This window comes from Rhinolophus ferrumequinum, chromosome 22, assembly GCF_004115265.2.
Source record: "Rhinolophus ferrumequinum isolate MPI-CBG mRhiFer1 chromosome 22, mRhiFer1_v1.p, whole genome shotgun sequence".
NCBI classification, from domain to species: Eukaryota; Metazoa; Chordata; class Mammalia; order Chiroptera; family Rhinolophidae; genus Rhinolophus; species Rhinolophus ferrumequinum.
Window position 1 is genome coordinate 28,201,928 of NC_046305.1, and position 17,974 is coordinate 28,219,901.

The 17,974-nt window shown below is 46.5% G+C and overlaps 2 protein-coding genes across 4 annotated transcripts in view; one reads left to right on the forward strand and one right to left on the reverse strand.

Moving 5' to 3' along the window:
• Nucleotides 1-1,525: 1,525 nt before the first annotated feature.
• On the reverse strand, nt 1,526-15,816 carry NCSTN (nicastrin). 2 transcript variants are annotated; one of them, XM_033093634.1, is made up of 18 exons: nt 15,657-15,672; nt 14,357-14,461; nt 13,591-13,738; nt 10,966-11,089; nt 10,346-10,467; nt 9,783-9,928; nt 8,884-9,034; nt 8,458-8,567; nt 8,047-8,199; nt 7,274-7,378; nt 7,015-7,092; nt 5,987-6,159; nt 4,448-4,550; nt 4,227-4,322; nt 3,828-3,915; nt 3,426-3,580; nt 2,987-3,199; nt 1,526-2,373 (listed from the first exon to the last, which is right to left on the reverse strand). In XM_033093634.1, exons 5-18 carry the CDS (start codon nt 10,458-10,460, stop codon nt 2,251-2,253), a joined length of 1,809 nt encoding a protein of 602 aa, XP_032949525.1. In that variant the 5' UTR covers nt 10,461-10,467; nt 10,966-11,089; nt 13,591-13,738; nt 14,357-14,461; nt 15,657-15,672; the 3' UTR covers nt 1,526-2,250. The 2 variants fall into 2 exon arrangements, with proteins under 2 accessions (XP_032949525.1, XP_032949523.1); XM_033093632.1 differs by lacking the exon at nt 13,591-13,738 and having other exon boundaries at nt 15,657-15,816.
• Nucleotides 15,817-15,854: 38 nt separating this feature from the next.
• The window catches only part of COPA (COPI coat complex subunit alpha), a 38,292-nt gene continuing 36,172 nt past the window's right edge, over nt 15,855-17,974 (forward strand). For both annotated transcript variants that reach the window (XM_033093630.1, XM_033093631.1), the window contains exons 1-3: nt 15,855-16,010; nt 17,374-17,487; nt 17,692-17,765. In XM_033093630.1, coding sequence (XP_032949521.1) covers nt 15,971-16,010; nt 17,374-17,487; nt 17,692-17,765 — 228 coding nt within the window. In that variant the 5' untranslated portion in view covers nt 15,855-15,970. The remainder of the gene's footprint in view (nt 16,011-17,373; nt 17,488-17,691; nt 17,766-17,974) is intronic.

Sequence of the window (17,974 nt, forward strand, 5' to 3'; positions counted from 1 at the left end):
GGGAGGAGGCTAAGGAGTTAAACTCTGCAGCCCTAAGATGCTACCCGCCAGTACCACCAGTCTCCAAGGCACAGGAGGGGCCTGGCAAGGAGCCAGACCATAGTCTCTGAAAGGCAGCTCCATTGGGTCGTTTGGGGGCGTGAGCCCCTTCCAGAGTCTGGCCTTCCCATGAGCCAAGGAAAGAGCTATTTTTTGGTTTTATATTGGGGGGCGGGGGGCATAGCACAGAAGGCATGTGTTGAGGATTCTTCCCGAGGCAGAGATTATTGCGGGGCCTGCATCTCATACCTTCTTTCTTGCCCACCCCATCCCCTTGATTCTGCCCACTCCTCTGCTTCCCTGTTCAGCCCCCTCACTGCTATCCAGCCACTTCCCTGCTTCCTGAAACTGCCAGCAGGATGAGGGAGCTTAGGGCTCTGTCCACTGGGAGACCTGTTGGCTGAGGGAGGCGTGGAGTCAGCCCAGATGATGGTGGCAGCTGTGCTTAGCTCCCGCCAACACAGCACACACAGCTTCTCCAGCTCAAACTGGGAGGGGTGCAGTGGGGGGGAAGCAGCAGGGTGTATTTGCATTTCCCAGAACCCCAAACATACCCCTGAAGGAACTGGGAAAGAAACCTGGAGAAAAACCATCTCAACAGGATTCGAAAATGTTAACCAGCCCAATCAGGAAACTAAGAGGAGGGTTTGGGATTTTGAAAATGGCAGGTTCTTTTCCATCTTTGCTGTCCTCAGGCATGTGGGAGACAGCCTCCTGGTCACAGTGGGAGGAGAAGCCTGCTTCAGGGCCACTCCTGCCGGTTCTTTTCCCCTCTGCTGACTCAGCCACTGCCCATCATTTAGCAGTACTGATCCATTCCAGAATTTTGCCTCCCTGAGACCCAGGAAATTAGCATCTCCTAAGAACCAAGGTTCTCTTTCTAGAAGAGTTCCAAAATCACTCATGTTTTGGTCTATAAAACGCCCACCAACAACAGAAAGCCCACACTCCTTAGCATACCACCCAAGGGCCTTCGTGACCTGGCCCCAGCTTCGCCTGCTGATCCTTATGACTTAGGCATACTGAATAACTCACCATTCCCTAACATGACTGGTACCTTCTCTTGGCTCTGTGCTTCCACACTGGCAACTCTAAATCACATCTCAAACGCCTCCTCCTCTGTGCAGCCTTTCTAAATGCCACCCCTCTACCCCAAGTCCCAATGTGTTCTACCAGGGCACTCTGCATATTCAGTAACTATTCCGTTTATCACACCTAGTTGGGAGTGTATCTCTCTCCCCCTTCACCCCAACTGGAAGCTATTCAAGGGGTGTATCCTCTTCATCTCAAAGTGAATAAAGAAATGTCTGTCAAATACAAGGTGGGAAGAAAACTCTGCTAACATCATTATGAGACAGAAACCAGGGCTCCAAGAACTCCAGCTGGTTTTGACAAAGCCTTACACCCTGGGCCTCTAGAGACCCAGAATAGAGCACATGAGGTAACAATTTCATAACTTCCATTCCAGGGTCACTTGACAAGGGAGTTGGAGAAGTATAACAGGTCATATGGGATAGTCTATTTTAATGAAACTTGCTATTTATATATTTACACACAGGAAAAAAAGGAAAAAGAAAACAAAAATAGATATTACTGCTTAATTAAAACGACAACTGAGCGCTGTGGGCTGGAGATGGGATCCCCTCCAGCAGCACACCCACCCTGATGTGCCGTCTAAGGGCCTGGAGATAGAGTGGTGGGAGGGGGACCAGAGGTTCGGCCCACACATCAGCTCGTTGTCCTCCTCAGGGCTTCCTTGGAGTTTATTCCTGGCATTCAATCCTTCATGTCCTTCTTCCTGGTCAGGAAGGTGGTTGGATACAGGGGGTGGGGCAGGGAGCAGAGGAAGGTACAGGGCAGGAAGGAAAGAGTAGAAGGGGGATCCTAAAGAAGGGTAAGTTAGGGTGGGTAGCTAGGAGTCAAACAGAAGCAAGAAGCTTCAATTTGTTATCCCAGAACCTGCCTGGAGGGTGGGTTTGGCGGAGGGGGGAAGAAAGAAGAAACAGCCAAGGGGAGACCAGAAAGCGGAGCTGGGGAGGGGAGGGGACTTGTTTATCTCTGTCTCTGTCGGGCAGCTCCACTTCTTTATGTTAATCCCAGTATGAGCCAGGCCCAGAGAGGTTCTAGCGACAAACTAGTGGTTTCTGTCCCAGCGGAACAAATGATTTTAGAAGTGAACAACAGAGCAGGCAGGAAAAGCTGGTGCTCTCCTTAGAAAGACACAGCACCTGGTTCCCGGGGAGCAATGAAAAGGACATCGGCCTTGGCATTGATGCAGTAGGTGATGACGAGAGAGAAGATGAGGACGCCGAAGCCCACTGTCAGGGTGATGAACTGCAGGGAGAAGAGAGGTGCTCTCAGATTATCTCAGTGCAGTTTGGGGTAATTGCTTGGGGCTGGGAGCCAGCATCGGAATTCTGGAGGGGGCTCCAAGCACCAAGTACTGAACAATCATAGACAACATTTCCCCTCTCTGGAGACTTAGTCTCCTCATTTGAAAAGAGCAGTAAAGTACCTCTGTTCTTGCTTTTATCTTCTATTACTTAGATTTTAAGCATCTTAAAGGCAGGGCCCATTGACTTTGGTTCTCTTGTGGCAATTATATTACTGACATACTTGTGACAGGTACTTGGAATACTAGATTGACCAATCCCAGCTATGCCAGGTGGGAATGCCAGTGGGAGCGGACCTGTGGAAGGGCTACCTAGGGACTACACAGTAAGGAGTATCTCCTTGGTTCTCTATGGGAGCTTATCTCCAGAATGAACAGGCTCAATCTATCAGTCAAGACAAGCTTCCTAATGGGGCATACTGGCTGACAAAGGACAGATTATCAGTAGGTTTTTGTGGCAAACCTTGGGCAAATGGGTGATGGAAGGGGGTATGAGACAAAAGGCAATAGAAAAGACTCAAAGAGATCTTTCCCACCACCCCTCCCCCATCTCACCTCAAGCTCTTTGCTGGCTATTAGAAATATCCGGGCGCTGATGTCCTTCCAGCGGCTCTCTGTCCATGTAGAGTACTCAGTAGAGCCCCACTGCCCGAGTTCGAAGGCAGGGGACAAGGCCCTGGCCAGTCGTGCTGTGGAACGCACACACTGGGGCAGCCGTTCTGTCTCATTGGAGTTCAGAGGGCCCTGGACCCACGTGTACTCATATAGCTACACAGGAAGACAGGTCAGAGCACGGCTGAGGTGACTCTGTCACTCACTCCCTTTACCCTTTACCCGGCTCTTTTTCACCCAGGCTACTTCTCTTCAACACTCAAGTTCAAAGGTCTATATCCCTCCACCTCTCCATCCCAATCCCTTGGGTCCAGTTGGGCTAGGAGATCCTCCAATTTTCCCATGAGAAAGGGACCCTTGGGGCACTTCCAACACTACTCACATCCTTGTTTTCATTGGGGACTTTACTTGGATCCTGGCACTGCTCTCGAGTAAGGTTGGTCACCTTGCCAGTCAAATTTGCCAAGGCACACTGTACAACGTAAGTGGTGTTGGTGGGGCTTGAGACAGCGATGTAATGCTGAAGAGGCCCATCACCTGATTGGAGACCACAGGGAAGGGAGGATTTGGTGGGTGGAAGGTGAAGTGCAGATGGACAGAGATAGGAAGAGCCCAGGATCGGCCAGAGAAGAAGAGGTTAAGAGAAAAGGATCCAACAAATATCAGAAGAAAGGGAAATGGGAGAAAAAAGAGACGAAAAGAAAAAAAAAGATTAAACCAAAATGATGACTTTTCTCTATTCTTTTTCTTGGCTAAGGGTCCCATTCCCACCTCAGGTGCTTACCCAAGTAGGACCTTAGGTCCTGCCTGAGGATTGACTGGAACCATGAGTTGTTGGCTCTAACCAGAAAGCCATAGAGCAGGCGGGTAACCTAGGATTGGGACAGTAAGAAGAGACAACCTTGTGACTTGGAGCCCAAGGACAGGGTGATTAGTGGATATCTAATCACTGGGTAGAAACCTGACTGGCCAGATGGACTCTGAGGTTAGGCGAGCAGTGGTTGGTTCACAAGGGTACAGATGAGGCCCAGCCGAGAGCCCTCGGGGTGTCAGGGGTCCATCCTCACAGGCACATACAGTCATGCTGAACTCCAAGATATGGGAGACCAGGCAAGGGACGTAAAGGATGGAGTGGCTTTCTGTGTAAATGGATAGGAAGGAGTCAGGGCTCATTTGCTCTTACTGTTTGGGGATCAGCCTGAATGGTGTCGCTGAAGTTGCTTCCTCCTGCAAGCTGGTACAGTGTACGTCCCAGCACTGTGGCCACATCTGCCAAGGTCTATGGTAGGTGAGGAGGGAGGTTAAATGGCCTACCTCTTCTGACCCCAAACAGCAACATTCTAATGTTCTTCACTGTGTTCCCCATGCTCCCATCCAGCCCAGCCCAGCCCAGCCCAGTGCTACCTTGGCAGTGTCTGTCACAAAGTTCAGGTCTTCCTCAGGGCTCTGCCGTTCCGGATAGCTCACATTAATGTTCTCAGCAGTGTCGTAAACGCTCTGGTAATAGCTGCCAGGAAAGCCAGCATGAGCCTTGGCTACTCTCAGCCAGGGCCCTGTCCTTTTCGCCCCTCAAATGCCCCTTATGCAGCAACTCGGTATCTCATTTTTCATCATTCAGGAAGAAGAGAAGAGAAATTAGGATCTCATATTGAAGAAAGTGTGGAGAATGGGAGGTAGGAGTGAGGGTGGGAGTGGTTAGTTAAACACAAAGAATTTCCTCACAGACAAGGTAGAAAAAGGTGAATTAAGATCAGGATGCAGGAATCTCCTTCCTGGGAGCTCTTTAAACATTGGTGATACTTCTATATCATTTGGGCTGCAGATGTAGGTGGATGGCTAAGATGACTTTCAGAGAAGCCTGCCCCACGTTATGAGAGCAATTGTGTGACTGTACCAGTGATCATTTATACTGAGGTGGCTGGTAGTAGAGGGGGATTAGCACATCTATTCACAAATATGTAATACTACACTGGGCCAAACCACCCTGCCGCTGCTTGGGCCAACGCCAAGGAGACAGATCTTAGAAGAGGGGCTACGAGGAGAGATCTCCCAGACTTTACCATCAGTAAATGCCTGCCCCTTACGGAATCAAGTTGGCCACAGGAGTCCAAAATGTGTTCAAATGATGAATCACCCCTCACCCCAAAAGTGCTGCAGACAACAAACTGGGGGAGAAGAGTTGACTGTATGCACCAGAACCGTTGCTGTCCAAAATAAACGAGAAGTTGTCACTTGACTGGGGTTGGAGAACCAGAGCTTAAGCATTTTCACTCAGAAACTCTAGCCTGTTGGAAGAGTGGAAGGGAGGCTGGGGGCTTAGGAGTCCAGCCTGAGTAAGAAGTCCCGTTTAGCCCAGGGCTCAAATTAGGGGCAGTTTAGGGGTGCCTAGGACCAGGAGAAGGGTGACTAACAGGACTTATTCCTTTCTTCTGGAGCTCCCTCAACTGCAGGAAGCTATACTGTCATATACCCTTACACTGAACCACATGCACTTACCACATGGCAAGAACATGCAACATATCAGAGTATTTATTATCTGCGGCACACTCGGGTGGGCCTCAAACAGCGACAGCTCTCTGCCCTGCTCCTTAAGAAGCCCATTATTATTCCAGTGCTCTGTCTGACATGATGCACTCTGCCAGTACCCCTGGGGAATTCAGGCCCCTAGAGAGCTTGGGAGAGGTAGAACCACAGGATGATTATACAGGAAAGGACTAAGGTGAAGCCTTTTCTAAGATGAATATCAAGTCAAATGAGGGAACCAATTAGATGTGAACAGGCCACTGAGCAAAGAACACAATTTGACCTGAGGATTTGAAGAGGGTGGTATGGGTAGAGAGAGCAGTGATCTTTCTTGACACAGAGTGCATTTCTCTCTATGGACCCCCAACTGCAGAGCAGACTCTCTGAGAAGGAAGAGAATGCAGGCTAGGTAACTCTCACCGATTATGGAAGATAGTAGCATGGTCAGCGAGAACAACACCAGAGATATTTCGAGCTCGAAGAAATCGCTGCAGAGAAGATGGTGGAAGAGGCTGCGATTGGTTCGGCCTCTGGAGGATGATAGCAGGGATACCAGCACCACTCTTCTCCAGTGTGGTCAGGAGATGCTCCACCTAGGGATGGGAGGTGGGGGGCGGAGTATGGGCGATTAACGCATGGGAAGCTGGGAATGGCAAGCAGGAGACCTCTTTTAGACCTGAAATGCTCTCTACTTCAAGTTCTCAGCTTGGGGAGTTGACCTAAGCCCTCCTAGATCTCAAGGGTTTTGGGCTCCAGGCCCTCTGAATTTCCTGCAGCACCCCCACCATCCTTTTAAAATTATGGCACAAAGAAGGAAGAGGCCTGTGCTTTTCATTTATAGGTAAACACTATTGCCCTCAGGATTCTGTCTTATCCTCAGTAGATGCCTCACTTATTATTTGCTGTGCAGAATTAGAGGGACAAATAATACAAAACAGGTAATCCAGTCAGTAAATGCTGTAGGAGCCCAGACCAGGGATGACACTGAAGCTGGAGTGGCAGAAAGAGACCTCATGGAAAAAAAGAGGCCTAAAGCTGGACTAAGAAGGGAGGAAGAGGCTTGAACAAGTAGTAAGGAAAGTAGAGGACAGTTTCAGTCGGGAGTCTGACACGCCAGGAATGGGGCAGCGCAGCCTGGACCACTGGACACACGGGGCAGCAGGGAGAGAAGGGAGCTAGTAACTGCTCTGTCTTCAATGGGCAGCGATAGTTTGCTAGGCACCAAATGACCAGAGAAGTACCCATTCCAGGGTACCAGTGACATGAACTGAGCTCATGGTTCTTCCTGGGGAGCTGTGACAGCCGTGATGTTTGCCCTTTAGCCAACACCCAACCTAAGGTCCTGTCTCACAGGCCCTGAGGGGTGGTGGGGATAGGGCCAGGGTGAGGGGGTGCCCGTATTCTGAGCTGTTGAAAATGGAAGTGAGGGGAAGAGATGCTCAGATTACCTGGTTCCGTACAGACTCATTTTTCTGAGACATGGGATCTGTGTGCATCCAAAGCTTTAGTGAATTTCTTAAGGCCACCTGGGGGAAGGATGAAGAAGCAACACTTATAATCAGTCTCCTGTTCCAGCCCATGCCCGGGAGAAAAGAGTGGGATCAGAAGAAGAGAAGTCAAGGGAAGAAGTGGTGGTACCTGCAGTGAGGACAACAAAGGAGAAAACTCTAAGCAGGAAGGAAGAGGGTAGGGACACATGCTACACACCTGTCTCAGCTCCACAAATGAGTCAATGTTTTCTAACTGCACAGGAAACTTGCCCTTCTCCATATCATAGACCATTCTTGAGCTGCCAATGTAGTCAAAAGTTTCCTGAAGGGTAGAGATGGCAGGAAAGGGAACAGATTCCAAAGGGTTAGGGAAGCCTCAGTTCCTTGAGGTCAGACCATCAAAGCTCTCAGTATAAAGGCTATTGTCTCATGGCCTCTCAACTGCTGGCCAGCTTACACAGTCATGTCACTGGGCCCTCCTCTCCACCCAAATTCCCAGCTGTGACTATCCCTCACATGTATGTATCACAAGACTTCTTGAGCCTAGAAATGGGTAGAGTGGCCTCAGGAAGACCTGAGGCGAATATCAGCCTCTATGTGCCTGCTTCTTGCCCCTCCACTACCTCTACCAACTCAGCCATAGCTGCTGTTCCCTTATTCTAGGGCTAGGCTGTGGGGACAGTGGGAGGGTCAGGAGCCTCAGGGCTCTGAGGTGGAGTGACAGTACAAGGGGTCGAGAGAATAAAAGTAAAAGGATGCTTCAAGTAGATGGCATCACTGGGGAGAGAGGAGTGGGCAGAACACCACTTCCAGGTACTAAAATGGGAGAATCTGATGGGGAGACTCATGTAGACATATCCAGAAGCTCTCTGCTAAATAACAACTTAGGTCAAGTGCTGAGGTCTTCTCCAAACAATGGCTACTCCCATCTTTATCCGCCCCTCCCACCCTTAATTTCCAGCCATTCCACTCCAGCCAGAGAGCCCTTACCCCTTGGAAGAAGACAAACATGACGTTGCGAGGCAGGGTGGTCACATCAGGTGCCTTGTGCAAAGCTTCAGCTGCAGCCAGCTGAGTGACGAAGGAGGCGACAGCACTCTCAGCTCCTGGGGCCACATTCCAGAAAAAGGAACGACTGTCCAGCTGGGTCCACCAGAAAAGGCAGGGAAGTACACTTTGAAAATGGAAATTACGACAAGGCCCCAGGCCCCCTCTCCTGTTCCAGCCAAGAGAATATTCATGTCCTGGAGTGACAGCTTGAGCCTGGAGTCCCTTGGCCCAGATACATCTCCATTTGAGGCTCCACACTGTAGCAAACTCTGAAACCTAATATGCTCAACAGAGGCCTGCCTGCCCTTTCTGTGCCAGCTCTGCCCATGCTAATCAGGGGCCAACACTCACCTGGGTGGCAGCCACCACAACCCTGTCATCAGGCTCTAATGTCCCGGATACATTTATAGGCTTAAGCATGCTCCATACGTTGTAGTCAGACAGGGGATCACAGACGATTTCTGAACAGGACACAAACAGTGAGATATCAACAGGTGTATGGGAGAAGGTAGCCAAAAAGAAGGCATGGAAGACCTCTCTGACCAGTGACCCATGGACTCTGTGAGTCATGTTCCCTATTCTCCACTGCTCTAGATTGGTTTCTCTGCCCCAGTCCACTTCAGGGATAAGCTGCGATTGTTCAGAACTGTTTCCACTTCTCCCACCCAGTGCCCCCTGCCTATACCCATTTCTTCCCCACAGTGTTCTCGCAACATTCCCTGGCCTGGTCCACTTATCCCCACTCAAAGCACCCAGCATGCCTCAGATCTGTCCTACCTGGGTTGATGCTAAAGGTGCTCTGGATGGAGCTGCGTCGCATGCAGGTAACAGTGCTGATAACAGCATGCATGTGTGAGAAGAGCTGCATGGCACACAGTGGGAAGGCTGGTGCTGAGCCATTCTGACTCAGGTTGTGATCTCGATAGCACTGGAAGGGGAGATGGACCCCAGTGAGGCAGGTAGCTGTGGAGTCCCTCCCACACTTCCCAGAAAGAAGAGGGTCCAGCTCTATTCTGAAGCTATTCCCACATCTGTCCCTGAGCTGTAGTTGTCCTGGTACAACCACAGGATCTATAAAGTGAAAGGGAAAAACTCATCAAGAGGTGCAAAGGGGGACAGACTCAATGACTTAGTTGGGGCAAATGAAATTACCCTGCACCAAATAACCTGGTCCAATTTGGAGCTTCAGCCACGGTTCCCAATGTGATTTGATGTAAACAGCACTGAACTGGAGATCAAAAATCAAATTAACGCCAGCTTGTTCATCAACTCACCATGTCACTTTGGATAAATCTCTTAACTGCTCTATGTGTCAAAATGAAGAAGCTAGACTAGAATATTAGAGCTAAGAAGAACCTCAGCAATTACTGAACTAAATCTCTCAATTCCTAGTCCAATGCTCTTTTTACCATACTAGGGGTTCTTAACCAGGGCTCTATACCTTGTTTCATATTAAACACCTTTTACATTTTCTTCCAGTCTAAGTCTTTAATGCTGTCAAGGCAGGAGTGAAATGGGAGAGGGGAAATGCGAGAAAAATAAACTTCTTGGCTCTTCTTGAAGGAACTGTTTTTCAGAGGGTATACTAGTAGGATGAAACTCCCTTCCAAACAAGCGGAGAGCCTAAAAAATAACTCTTTCTAACTGGAACTGGCAGGAGCTGGCAGAGTAATTACCTGTTTGATGACATTGGTTTCGTTTTCATCTTCAAGAAGAAAGATGGGGAAACTAAAGTCTTCATAAGCCAAGCCATTGCCCAGGTAGTTCCACTGTATTTCTCTGCAGTGCGCAAACTCTGGCCCATAGGAGTTGGAGTAAACACCTGACAGGGAGGAGGGAAACAAATAGGACATTAGGACACTAAGCACTTAAGGACCAGATGAGGGAGGAAGGGTAGGATATTATAGGGTTGGGACTAAGAGACTTAAAGAAGCAAGCATCAACATGTCACCACCTATAGTAAAACAGACACTGGTTTCAGGGAGCCCTAGGCTGTCCAGTTAGGGATCTGAGCATGTGACAAAAAGGGAGGATGGAAGGTTAGTGGAAGAAGGGAAAGCAGGAGAGGGAAGGGATGAGTGGCAAAGACAAAGAAACACTATCTTCTGTTAAGGAGTCAGTTGCTCACACTACACACAGACAGATACCACCCCCTTACATACATATACTAACACATGAGATTAACGCAACAATGAGCTCTGGATGACAGTAGGCTCCCCCGATCCTTTGGGGCTCTTACCAAACCCATCATTGGGACACTGCACACTAGGAGAGAAGCCTGAGGCAGGACTGGGCTTGGCTAAGGACACTGCAAGACCGGCAATTCGACTGGTACTCGCCTTCAGCTTCTCCATCACCTTCCTGGAATAGGGAGGGAATGCCATGAAGGAAGACAGGAAAGTTATCAGGCAGCCCAATATCCTGCCCCCAAGGTTGGAAACAAATGGGGAATTAGGGGAATCAAACTATTGACTCATTTCTTGCATTTTCAGTCTCTAATTTCTGAGAGGACTATGACACAATATGAGCTCAGGGCTTAATTTCATCTACTTTGTATTTGAGTGACCCTGCGCACCCTTCCTTCTTCCCTGGGGTCCTTACTAACTAGAACTCTATTTGTAAGGTCACTGAGATGATTCCTTTTTTTCTTTTTTTTTAAAATTAGTTTCAGGTACACAAGACAAAGTAATACTTAGACGTTTATTGAGATGATTCCTTTCGATGGTGCATCTTTCCTTCTGAGAATCACCCTACTCCCTCCCCTGATCAGACCAGGGCAGCCAAGGCAAGTTTTTACTCACAAGTTCACTGAATTTTCCTCTCTGCACACAGTTTCCAGCAGGTACATGCTGTTCTTACCTGGTAAAGAGCGTGCCCTCCAGCAGAACCACGTAAGGGGGGTTGGGGCCATCAGTCAACACCCACTGCAGATCCTCTTCTTTCTCCACTACATGGATAACCCCTGTGTCCCCACTAATGGAAGCTGCCAGGACAGAATGGGTCAATTAAAGCTCTAGACTTTGCCTCACTGATTCTGCAGATCATCTATCCCCCAAAATGTGTCACAAGACATTTGGGTTAATACAGCTACATCTAGACTTGAACTAAACAGCTGAAAGGGTCCTGCTATACCTGAGGGCTACCAGAAGGGAAGAGAAGACAAAAGAGCCAAGAAGTCTACTCATGAGGTCTTGTTCATTAAAGATTAGAAAGGCTGTGTGATCTTCACTTTCCTGCCCTCTTCCCTCAACCTCATAAGTCATATATGCAAGATTCTATGACAGCAGACACCAAAGGGTTCAAACCTGTATTTTCTCCAAGAAATGGCAGGCTCTAAATATCTAGCTTGTTCTAGCACTGAATCTTCCTTTGTGAAAACATATGTGCAGACTCCGTTGGCCTCAGTAGCCTCCCTGGATCTCTATTCCTTTGCCCTATTTGGGAATAACTTTACTTGCTTTTGGCCAGTTTTAGGTAAAGTTCATCAAGAACACTAAGGTCTCTAGAACAGAGCTTCCCAATTGATGGGCCTTGAATCATTTAGAGATGTGCTGATATTGATTCCCTTCATTTCTGGGGACCCTAGGCTGGAGCAGACTCACCTATTACCCCAGGAGGCTCTACAAATATCATCGATTTCTATATGTGCCAGAATGCCATACAAATAACATTTTCTATGTATCTCATCACATTACAAAGATTGGGAAGCACTGCATTAGAGGATAGATGACCCTGAGTTCTATGTAGCAATGCAGCTCAAGTCCCTAGTGATCCATGTAGAGACATCTTAGGGTCTCCCCGCAAGTCTTCTTCCCACTCAAAACTGGATGTGTTATTCATAAATTGTTTTAGAGCAGTTCTCAACTCTGGCTGTATATCAGAATCACTTTGGAGTTTTTAAAAATACAGATACTTGGGCTTTACCTTAGATCTACTAAATTAAAATCTCTAAAGGTGAGGCCCAGGCATGTGTATTTGCAAAACACGCCACTTGTGGTTCTTTATTATACACAGCCAGGCATGCAAATTATGGCTCTAGACCAAGGCACTGAAATACCTGTAACTTCCATGAGACAAAAACTATAAGCACTTTCAGACTGCCAGCCAGGTAGTCTTTTGCTCCCATGGGATCTGGTAAAATCTAGATATGAAAGCAGGTCCACAACATTCAACTATGTCTTACACATAGCAAATACTTAAGTTCATGTTGATAGTGACGATAATAAAATACAGAGGAATATCAGAATCTGGAATAACTTTAGTAAAGATCTACCTGGGAGCATTTGAGATCTTGCTCCCTCGCATATGTCATCAGTTTGGTTCAAATAAAGTCTCATTAAAAAAAAAAAAAAGACCTACCTATCAATGGCAGTTCTAAGTAAAATAAAAGACAGCAGTCTTTGCCATAGTATTTAAAACATGGGAAAAGGAAAAGCTAGTCTGGCAAATAAAAAATATGTAACTTCAGCTCCAAGGAGGACAAGAAGAAGACAAGTTATGACACTGAAAAAAACCTGGATTCTAATCTGGGTTCCAGTGGGTGACTGTGTTGTCTTAAGTAATTTGCTTACTTTATATAAACCTTCAATGAGGAGAAGATTTTCCACCCCTATCTATCTTATACTGTAGGGACAAATTCAAAAAGGAAAGAAAGGAATGAAAAGAAACCTACATATATAAACTCTTCGAGCACTTTAATAGGGTCTAACAGAAACAGGGCATTCTAATCAGAAAATCAAACCTGGGTCTTTCTCCTTCATTTTTATCATGGTAGCAACTCTAGTTAAAGAGAGCGTAGCCTGCTCAGGACAGACATACATGATGAAGTAAGACTTAGAAATGAGTAGGTTGAAAAGGAAACAAGATCTTAATGAGGAAGTGGCCAGAGTCCAGCCCCTCCCCACTTGTTTCTCTGTATTGGCACTTGGCTGTATCTCTAGAAGCTACTGCTTTGCTTCCAACAGGGCTGCTCTAAGAACATGCAGCAGAATGACTCATTCCCAAAGGGGTATCTTGGAGGCTAGCTCCAGGAGGACGGGGTCCTAGCCCTTGCACTAAAGTGGGGTTCTAGCAAGATCAGCAGTCTGACTCAGCCCACAGTTTAAGAACTAAGTCCAGTTTAAGAACTAAGTACAACAGAAATGTTATTTGGAACTGCTTAAACCAATTATCCTACTCCCAGTACTTCCTGTAGCAAACATATGGGACAACATAAGAGGAAGGATAGGTACAAAAGTAGTAACTGCCACCTTGAGCAAGTCCGTCACTTCTGTGTCCCCGTTTTCTCCTATAAAATTAGGTTTCAGGAAAGTCACAGAGTACTGCTGAGACCACATTATTTACTCAGCATCATCAATATACATTTATTAAAGGTTGTCTGACTTTCAGCTTTGTGTAGGTATATTGTCTTTATACGAGTAAACTGAAATTCAGAGGTGACCAATTTGATGAAGGAGCCAAGATCTGATTCTGTTTCCTGCTTACCTGCAAAACTACATTCAGACAGAGCTACTATCCACAGAAGAACAAAATTTGAAGATAGCAGGTTAAGCAGAAGAGGAACTGGGATTCAGACTTCAGATCACAACTTTTTTCCCCTTTCATAGTTTTATAGGCATGTTGTCATGGTACCCTGTTTTGGAACACATTTACAAAGCATAAAGACAAATCCAAATGCTTTACAAATTCCTCTTGCAACTATTTGGCTTTATCAATGCCTTCTCTTCAAATAGTTCACTGCCTTCAAGAAGCCCATTTTGGTTGCAAAAAGATCATTTAGAGTTCAGGTAATGACTGAATTCCATAGAATATGAGACTTTTTTCTCCTAAGAAAACAGTATAGTTTTCCACTTGACCCACTAGGTGGTTAAGAGTCCTGGCTTGGAATCTGGACCACCAGGGCTCAAACCCTAGCTTCATCCTTAATAGCAGGATGATCCTGGAAAAGTTACTGAACTTCTTTAAGTCCCACTCAGTTTCATCATTTGTAAAATGAGATAATAGAGCCTACTCCATGGGGTTGTTGTGAAGATTAAATGAGATGCACATGTAAGAAGCTTAGTATGCAGCATTTGCTAAATGTTAGCTTTTAATAACTATCTTGCCTGGTTTGACAAATGGTTCTCTACCAGCTCCCACCCACATAGCCTAATCTGTATGCTGAGACTCCCAAGCAGGACTTGGATATTTATATCGAGGGCAAAGACTGAACCATCAATGGCCACAGGCAAAAATCCCAACCTCAACTCACAATGGCAGCCAATCTGATGGGTGGCATTGAGCAGACGGACACAGGGAGCTGTTTTATTTAAGGGAATGTAGATCTTCCTCTCCACTGAGTTTCCCCCGCACAAACCTGATCAGAAGATAAAAAGTGTTAGTAAAAACTAGGATAGTACTAGCCTCCATCTTGTCTTTAGCTCACTGGATGGCTTGGGCATATCATACTTTCTAAAATGGGACTAATGTCCATTCTTCTCACTTCTTGGGCACATTACTGGAACACCTAAATGCAACCACCTATGTGCCTCAGAGGGTTATTACAAATTCTACATAGAGCAACTGACAGTGAAGCTAAAAGAAAAAACTTCTTTTGTCAGAGGAAAGGCATTTAACCTCAGATGTACCAGCTTCTGGTTGCATCGGTGACCACACTTCCACTTTTCTATCTGTATGTGTATTACAAATTAGTTAATAAAAGGGTTCCAATCTAAGATTATAAATTACAATTTAAAAAATCTTTCTGAGACTTTTTTCCAGGAGTCTGAACAGAATTGGGAGAAAATCTTTGCCACACCTGTCAGTTAATCTAACATCAGTACATCACTTGTGTGTGCCCAGTGTGGGGCGGCTATAGTTTCTCCTTTGGGGATCTTTAAAAACTATGTGAACTTGGGGAAGGTATGGTCACCGTTATATACAGGCATGTTTGAATTTTAGGGCTTGACAAACTAGAAAGCCATATACCAGAAAATAAATGCGTATAAGCAAACACTTATATACATTATAAATGCTTAAAGTTCCTTGAATCATTATTTCATGGTCTAGACAGTTAAGAGTACCCCATATCCTGATAACACAAACTGAGGAAAAGTACGGAGAATAAAGTACGCGGAATCAACAGCAGAGAAAATGAGGAATCTACTGTTCTAATAAGCGCTGCACTGCACCCACAGAACGAGGCTGCTTTCATCTTGAAATGTCTAACCGCTTTGGGAAGGAAGCTGAACGATGACATCTGTCCTTTTTGATTGTGGGTGGGGTGGCTGGGGCCCTGGGGAAAAGAAGGCATCCGGATAAAGTGGGATAGAGTCGGGCTGGAAGTCCTGGAGAAGACCTGGAGGAAGAAATGGGGCGACCCGACGTGCCGCGGGGGAGAGACCTTCGGGTCCAAGTAAAAGGGAAACTTCTGTCGTGGGAACGAATGAGAAAGAGATTTACAGGGTTGGGGGACAGAAGGGCAGAAGGAACCAGGAGATAGACGGTGGCGCTCGCGGCTGGGCCGATCCGAAGGGTTCTCCTTACAGACTCACGGACGAGGGAGGCCTCACCTGCCAGGAGGACGCAGAAAGACAAAAGGCAAAGAAGATCCCGACATCCCAGGTAAGCCACAGAGGCACCACCCCCGGCCGTGGCCATTTTGTCTCTCTGCGGAGCGGAAGTCTTTGTGCCCCTCCTGTCCGTTCGTGGCCTCTCTAGGCCCACACCGGCGCCGTCTCTGTGGCCCGGAGCTCCAGGGACCGGAAGTTCGTGTCTGGAGGAACTTCCGGGAGCTGCTGCTGAGGGCCGCTGACGTGGAGACAAACGAAGGGCTTCAGGGAGTGGCGGGGCTTGGATTAGGAGCTCGGAGCTGCAGGCCTGAAGGATGCTAACCAAATTCGAGACCAAGAGCGCACGGGTCAAAGGTAGTAGAGGAGCATAGGGGCTGGATGTCAGGGGCGGCGCTGTCACCGGGGAAGAGAGAAGGTAGACCGGTGGGCCGAATTGGGCCCTCGGAACGAACCCTGAGGAAGATGGACCGGAGGGAAGTTAGACCTGCGGGCGGTTCTCCAGCCCGCCACACCTCAGGAGGGTCCTAAGGCCCGTTTTCAATTCTTTCCCTTCTCCTCATCTGGGGCCTGTGTTCCTGACTTTTATTCCTCTGCTCCCAACGCCCTGTGACCTGTTGGCTTTTTGATGACGTATTCTAGGGAGTGTCCCTGGGGATTGAGTCTCGACCTCTGCCATTTGTATCCAAGTCAGTAGCTTTTTTGGAGATGAGCACTGGCTACCTCACTTAAGGAGGCTGCACCAGGTCAACATCCAATGCCTCCATTGGGCTTTATTTCCTACTTGGAAACAGGACATTTAGGCCTGTAACCCCAGTAAAGTCTGAACTTGATAAGGTTGCCAGGATGCCCGGTTAAATTTGAATTTCAGATTAACAGTAATTTTTGGTATTGTTCATGGTTTATCTAAAATTCAAAGGTAACTGGGCATATTTATTTCCTAAGTATGGCAATTCTAGAGCTTTAGTATCAGTGGTTGGGGGTGGAGGGCAAATGACTGAAATCACAGCAGTAATCTCTTAGAATGTTACAGTGGGAAAGGCAGAGAAATAAGGTCTTCTGAGATTTGGAAAAAGTATATATCTTGAATATTTAGTAAGATGCAGCTTGCAAAGTGGTTAGGAACTTAGCGTTTGGAATCAGATGGGCTTGCTTTGGAATGCTGAAATATCCATTAGCTAGGTGTATGACTTAACAGTTCTAAATCTGTTTAATGTGTAAAATGTGAATAATTAACATTCTCTAATAAAGATAATTAAAATGGGAAAGTATATGAAAAGTGCTTGTTACAGTGCCTGACATAGACTCATTAGCTTAAAAATCTGTTCTTGCTAGCGAGGATGGAAAGACCTCCTACAACTACAAGGCATATAGAGACTTCAAAAGGGTATTGCATTAATAGTGGTGCCAAATTAGACCTACACTAAAGACTGCTGTGGACCCACCCTAAAAAAACTTAAAACGCAAGTGTCAAAAGAATCAACTGATTCCAAGTAATTTAACTGCACCCTAAGACAAATTCCAACAATATTTAAAAGAAGATAGCAAATATTTTTTTAAAATCCAGCACCTTATAAAATTCACAATGCCCAGCATCCAGTGAATGAATGAATGAACCTAGGATTAACTTAGCTGTTCCTTTTTCTTATCAGAATTGACAGGAGGTGACTTTGTGAGGCTTACTTAATTTATTGGATCACTCTCTGCTTTTTTCCCCCAGGGCTCAGTTTTCACCCCAAAAGACCCTGGATCCTGACCAGTTTACACAATGGAGTCATCCAGTTATGGGACTATCGGATGTGTACCCTCATTGACAAGTTTGATGAGCATGATGGTAAGATAATAGTTTCTAGGAGGAAATTAAAAAAAGATACAAGTATTTATTGTCCTCTAGAATACTTTAAGCCTTGTTTGACATTAATTCTTTTAGGATTAAACAATGTGGAGGGGATAGAACTGGAAGATCCTGAATAAGAATCACCTTAGAGATTAGGAAGCATAGCTCTCTTTAACATATATTGCCTGCCTTTTTCCCCAGGTCCAGTACGAGGCATTGACTTCCATAAGCAGCAGCCACTGTTTGTCTCTGGAGGAGACGACTATAAGATTAAGGTACAGCGGGTCTGTCATTACTAGGAGTAAAGAACAGAGAACATGGAGTTTGGGAATTGTGGAAGGGTCTAAAAAACAGTACTTCTTACTCATACAGAGCTCAGGCTTTTCACAATGTTATCCAGAACACTTATCCAGCAACATTTACTGAATGTTTACTGTGTATCAGACACTGTTTTATTTTTTGGGAATTCAAAAATAAATAAAAA

Bases quoted from the DNA above. Each gene is read 5' to 3' on its own strand.
- NCSTN (XM_033093632.1), bottom strand. From the start codon at position 15,744: ATGGCCACGGCCGGGGGTGGTGCCTCTGTGGCTTACCTGGGATGTCGG. The intron at 3,581-3,827 runs GTAAGCACCTGA...GTCTCCAATCAG, and splicing joins GGACCTAAGGTCCTACTTGG to GTGATGGGCCTCTTCAGCAT. The intron at 2,374-2,986 runs GTGAGATGGGGG...TTCTCCCTGCAG, and splicing joins TAGCCAGCAAAGAGCTTGAG to TTCATCACCCTGACAGTGGG.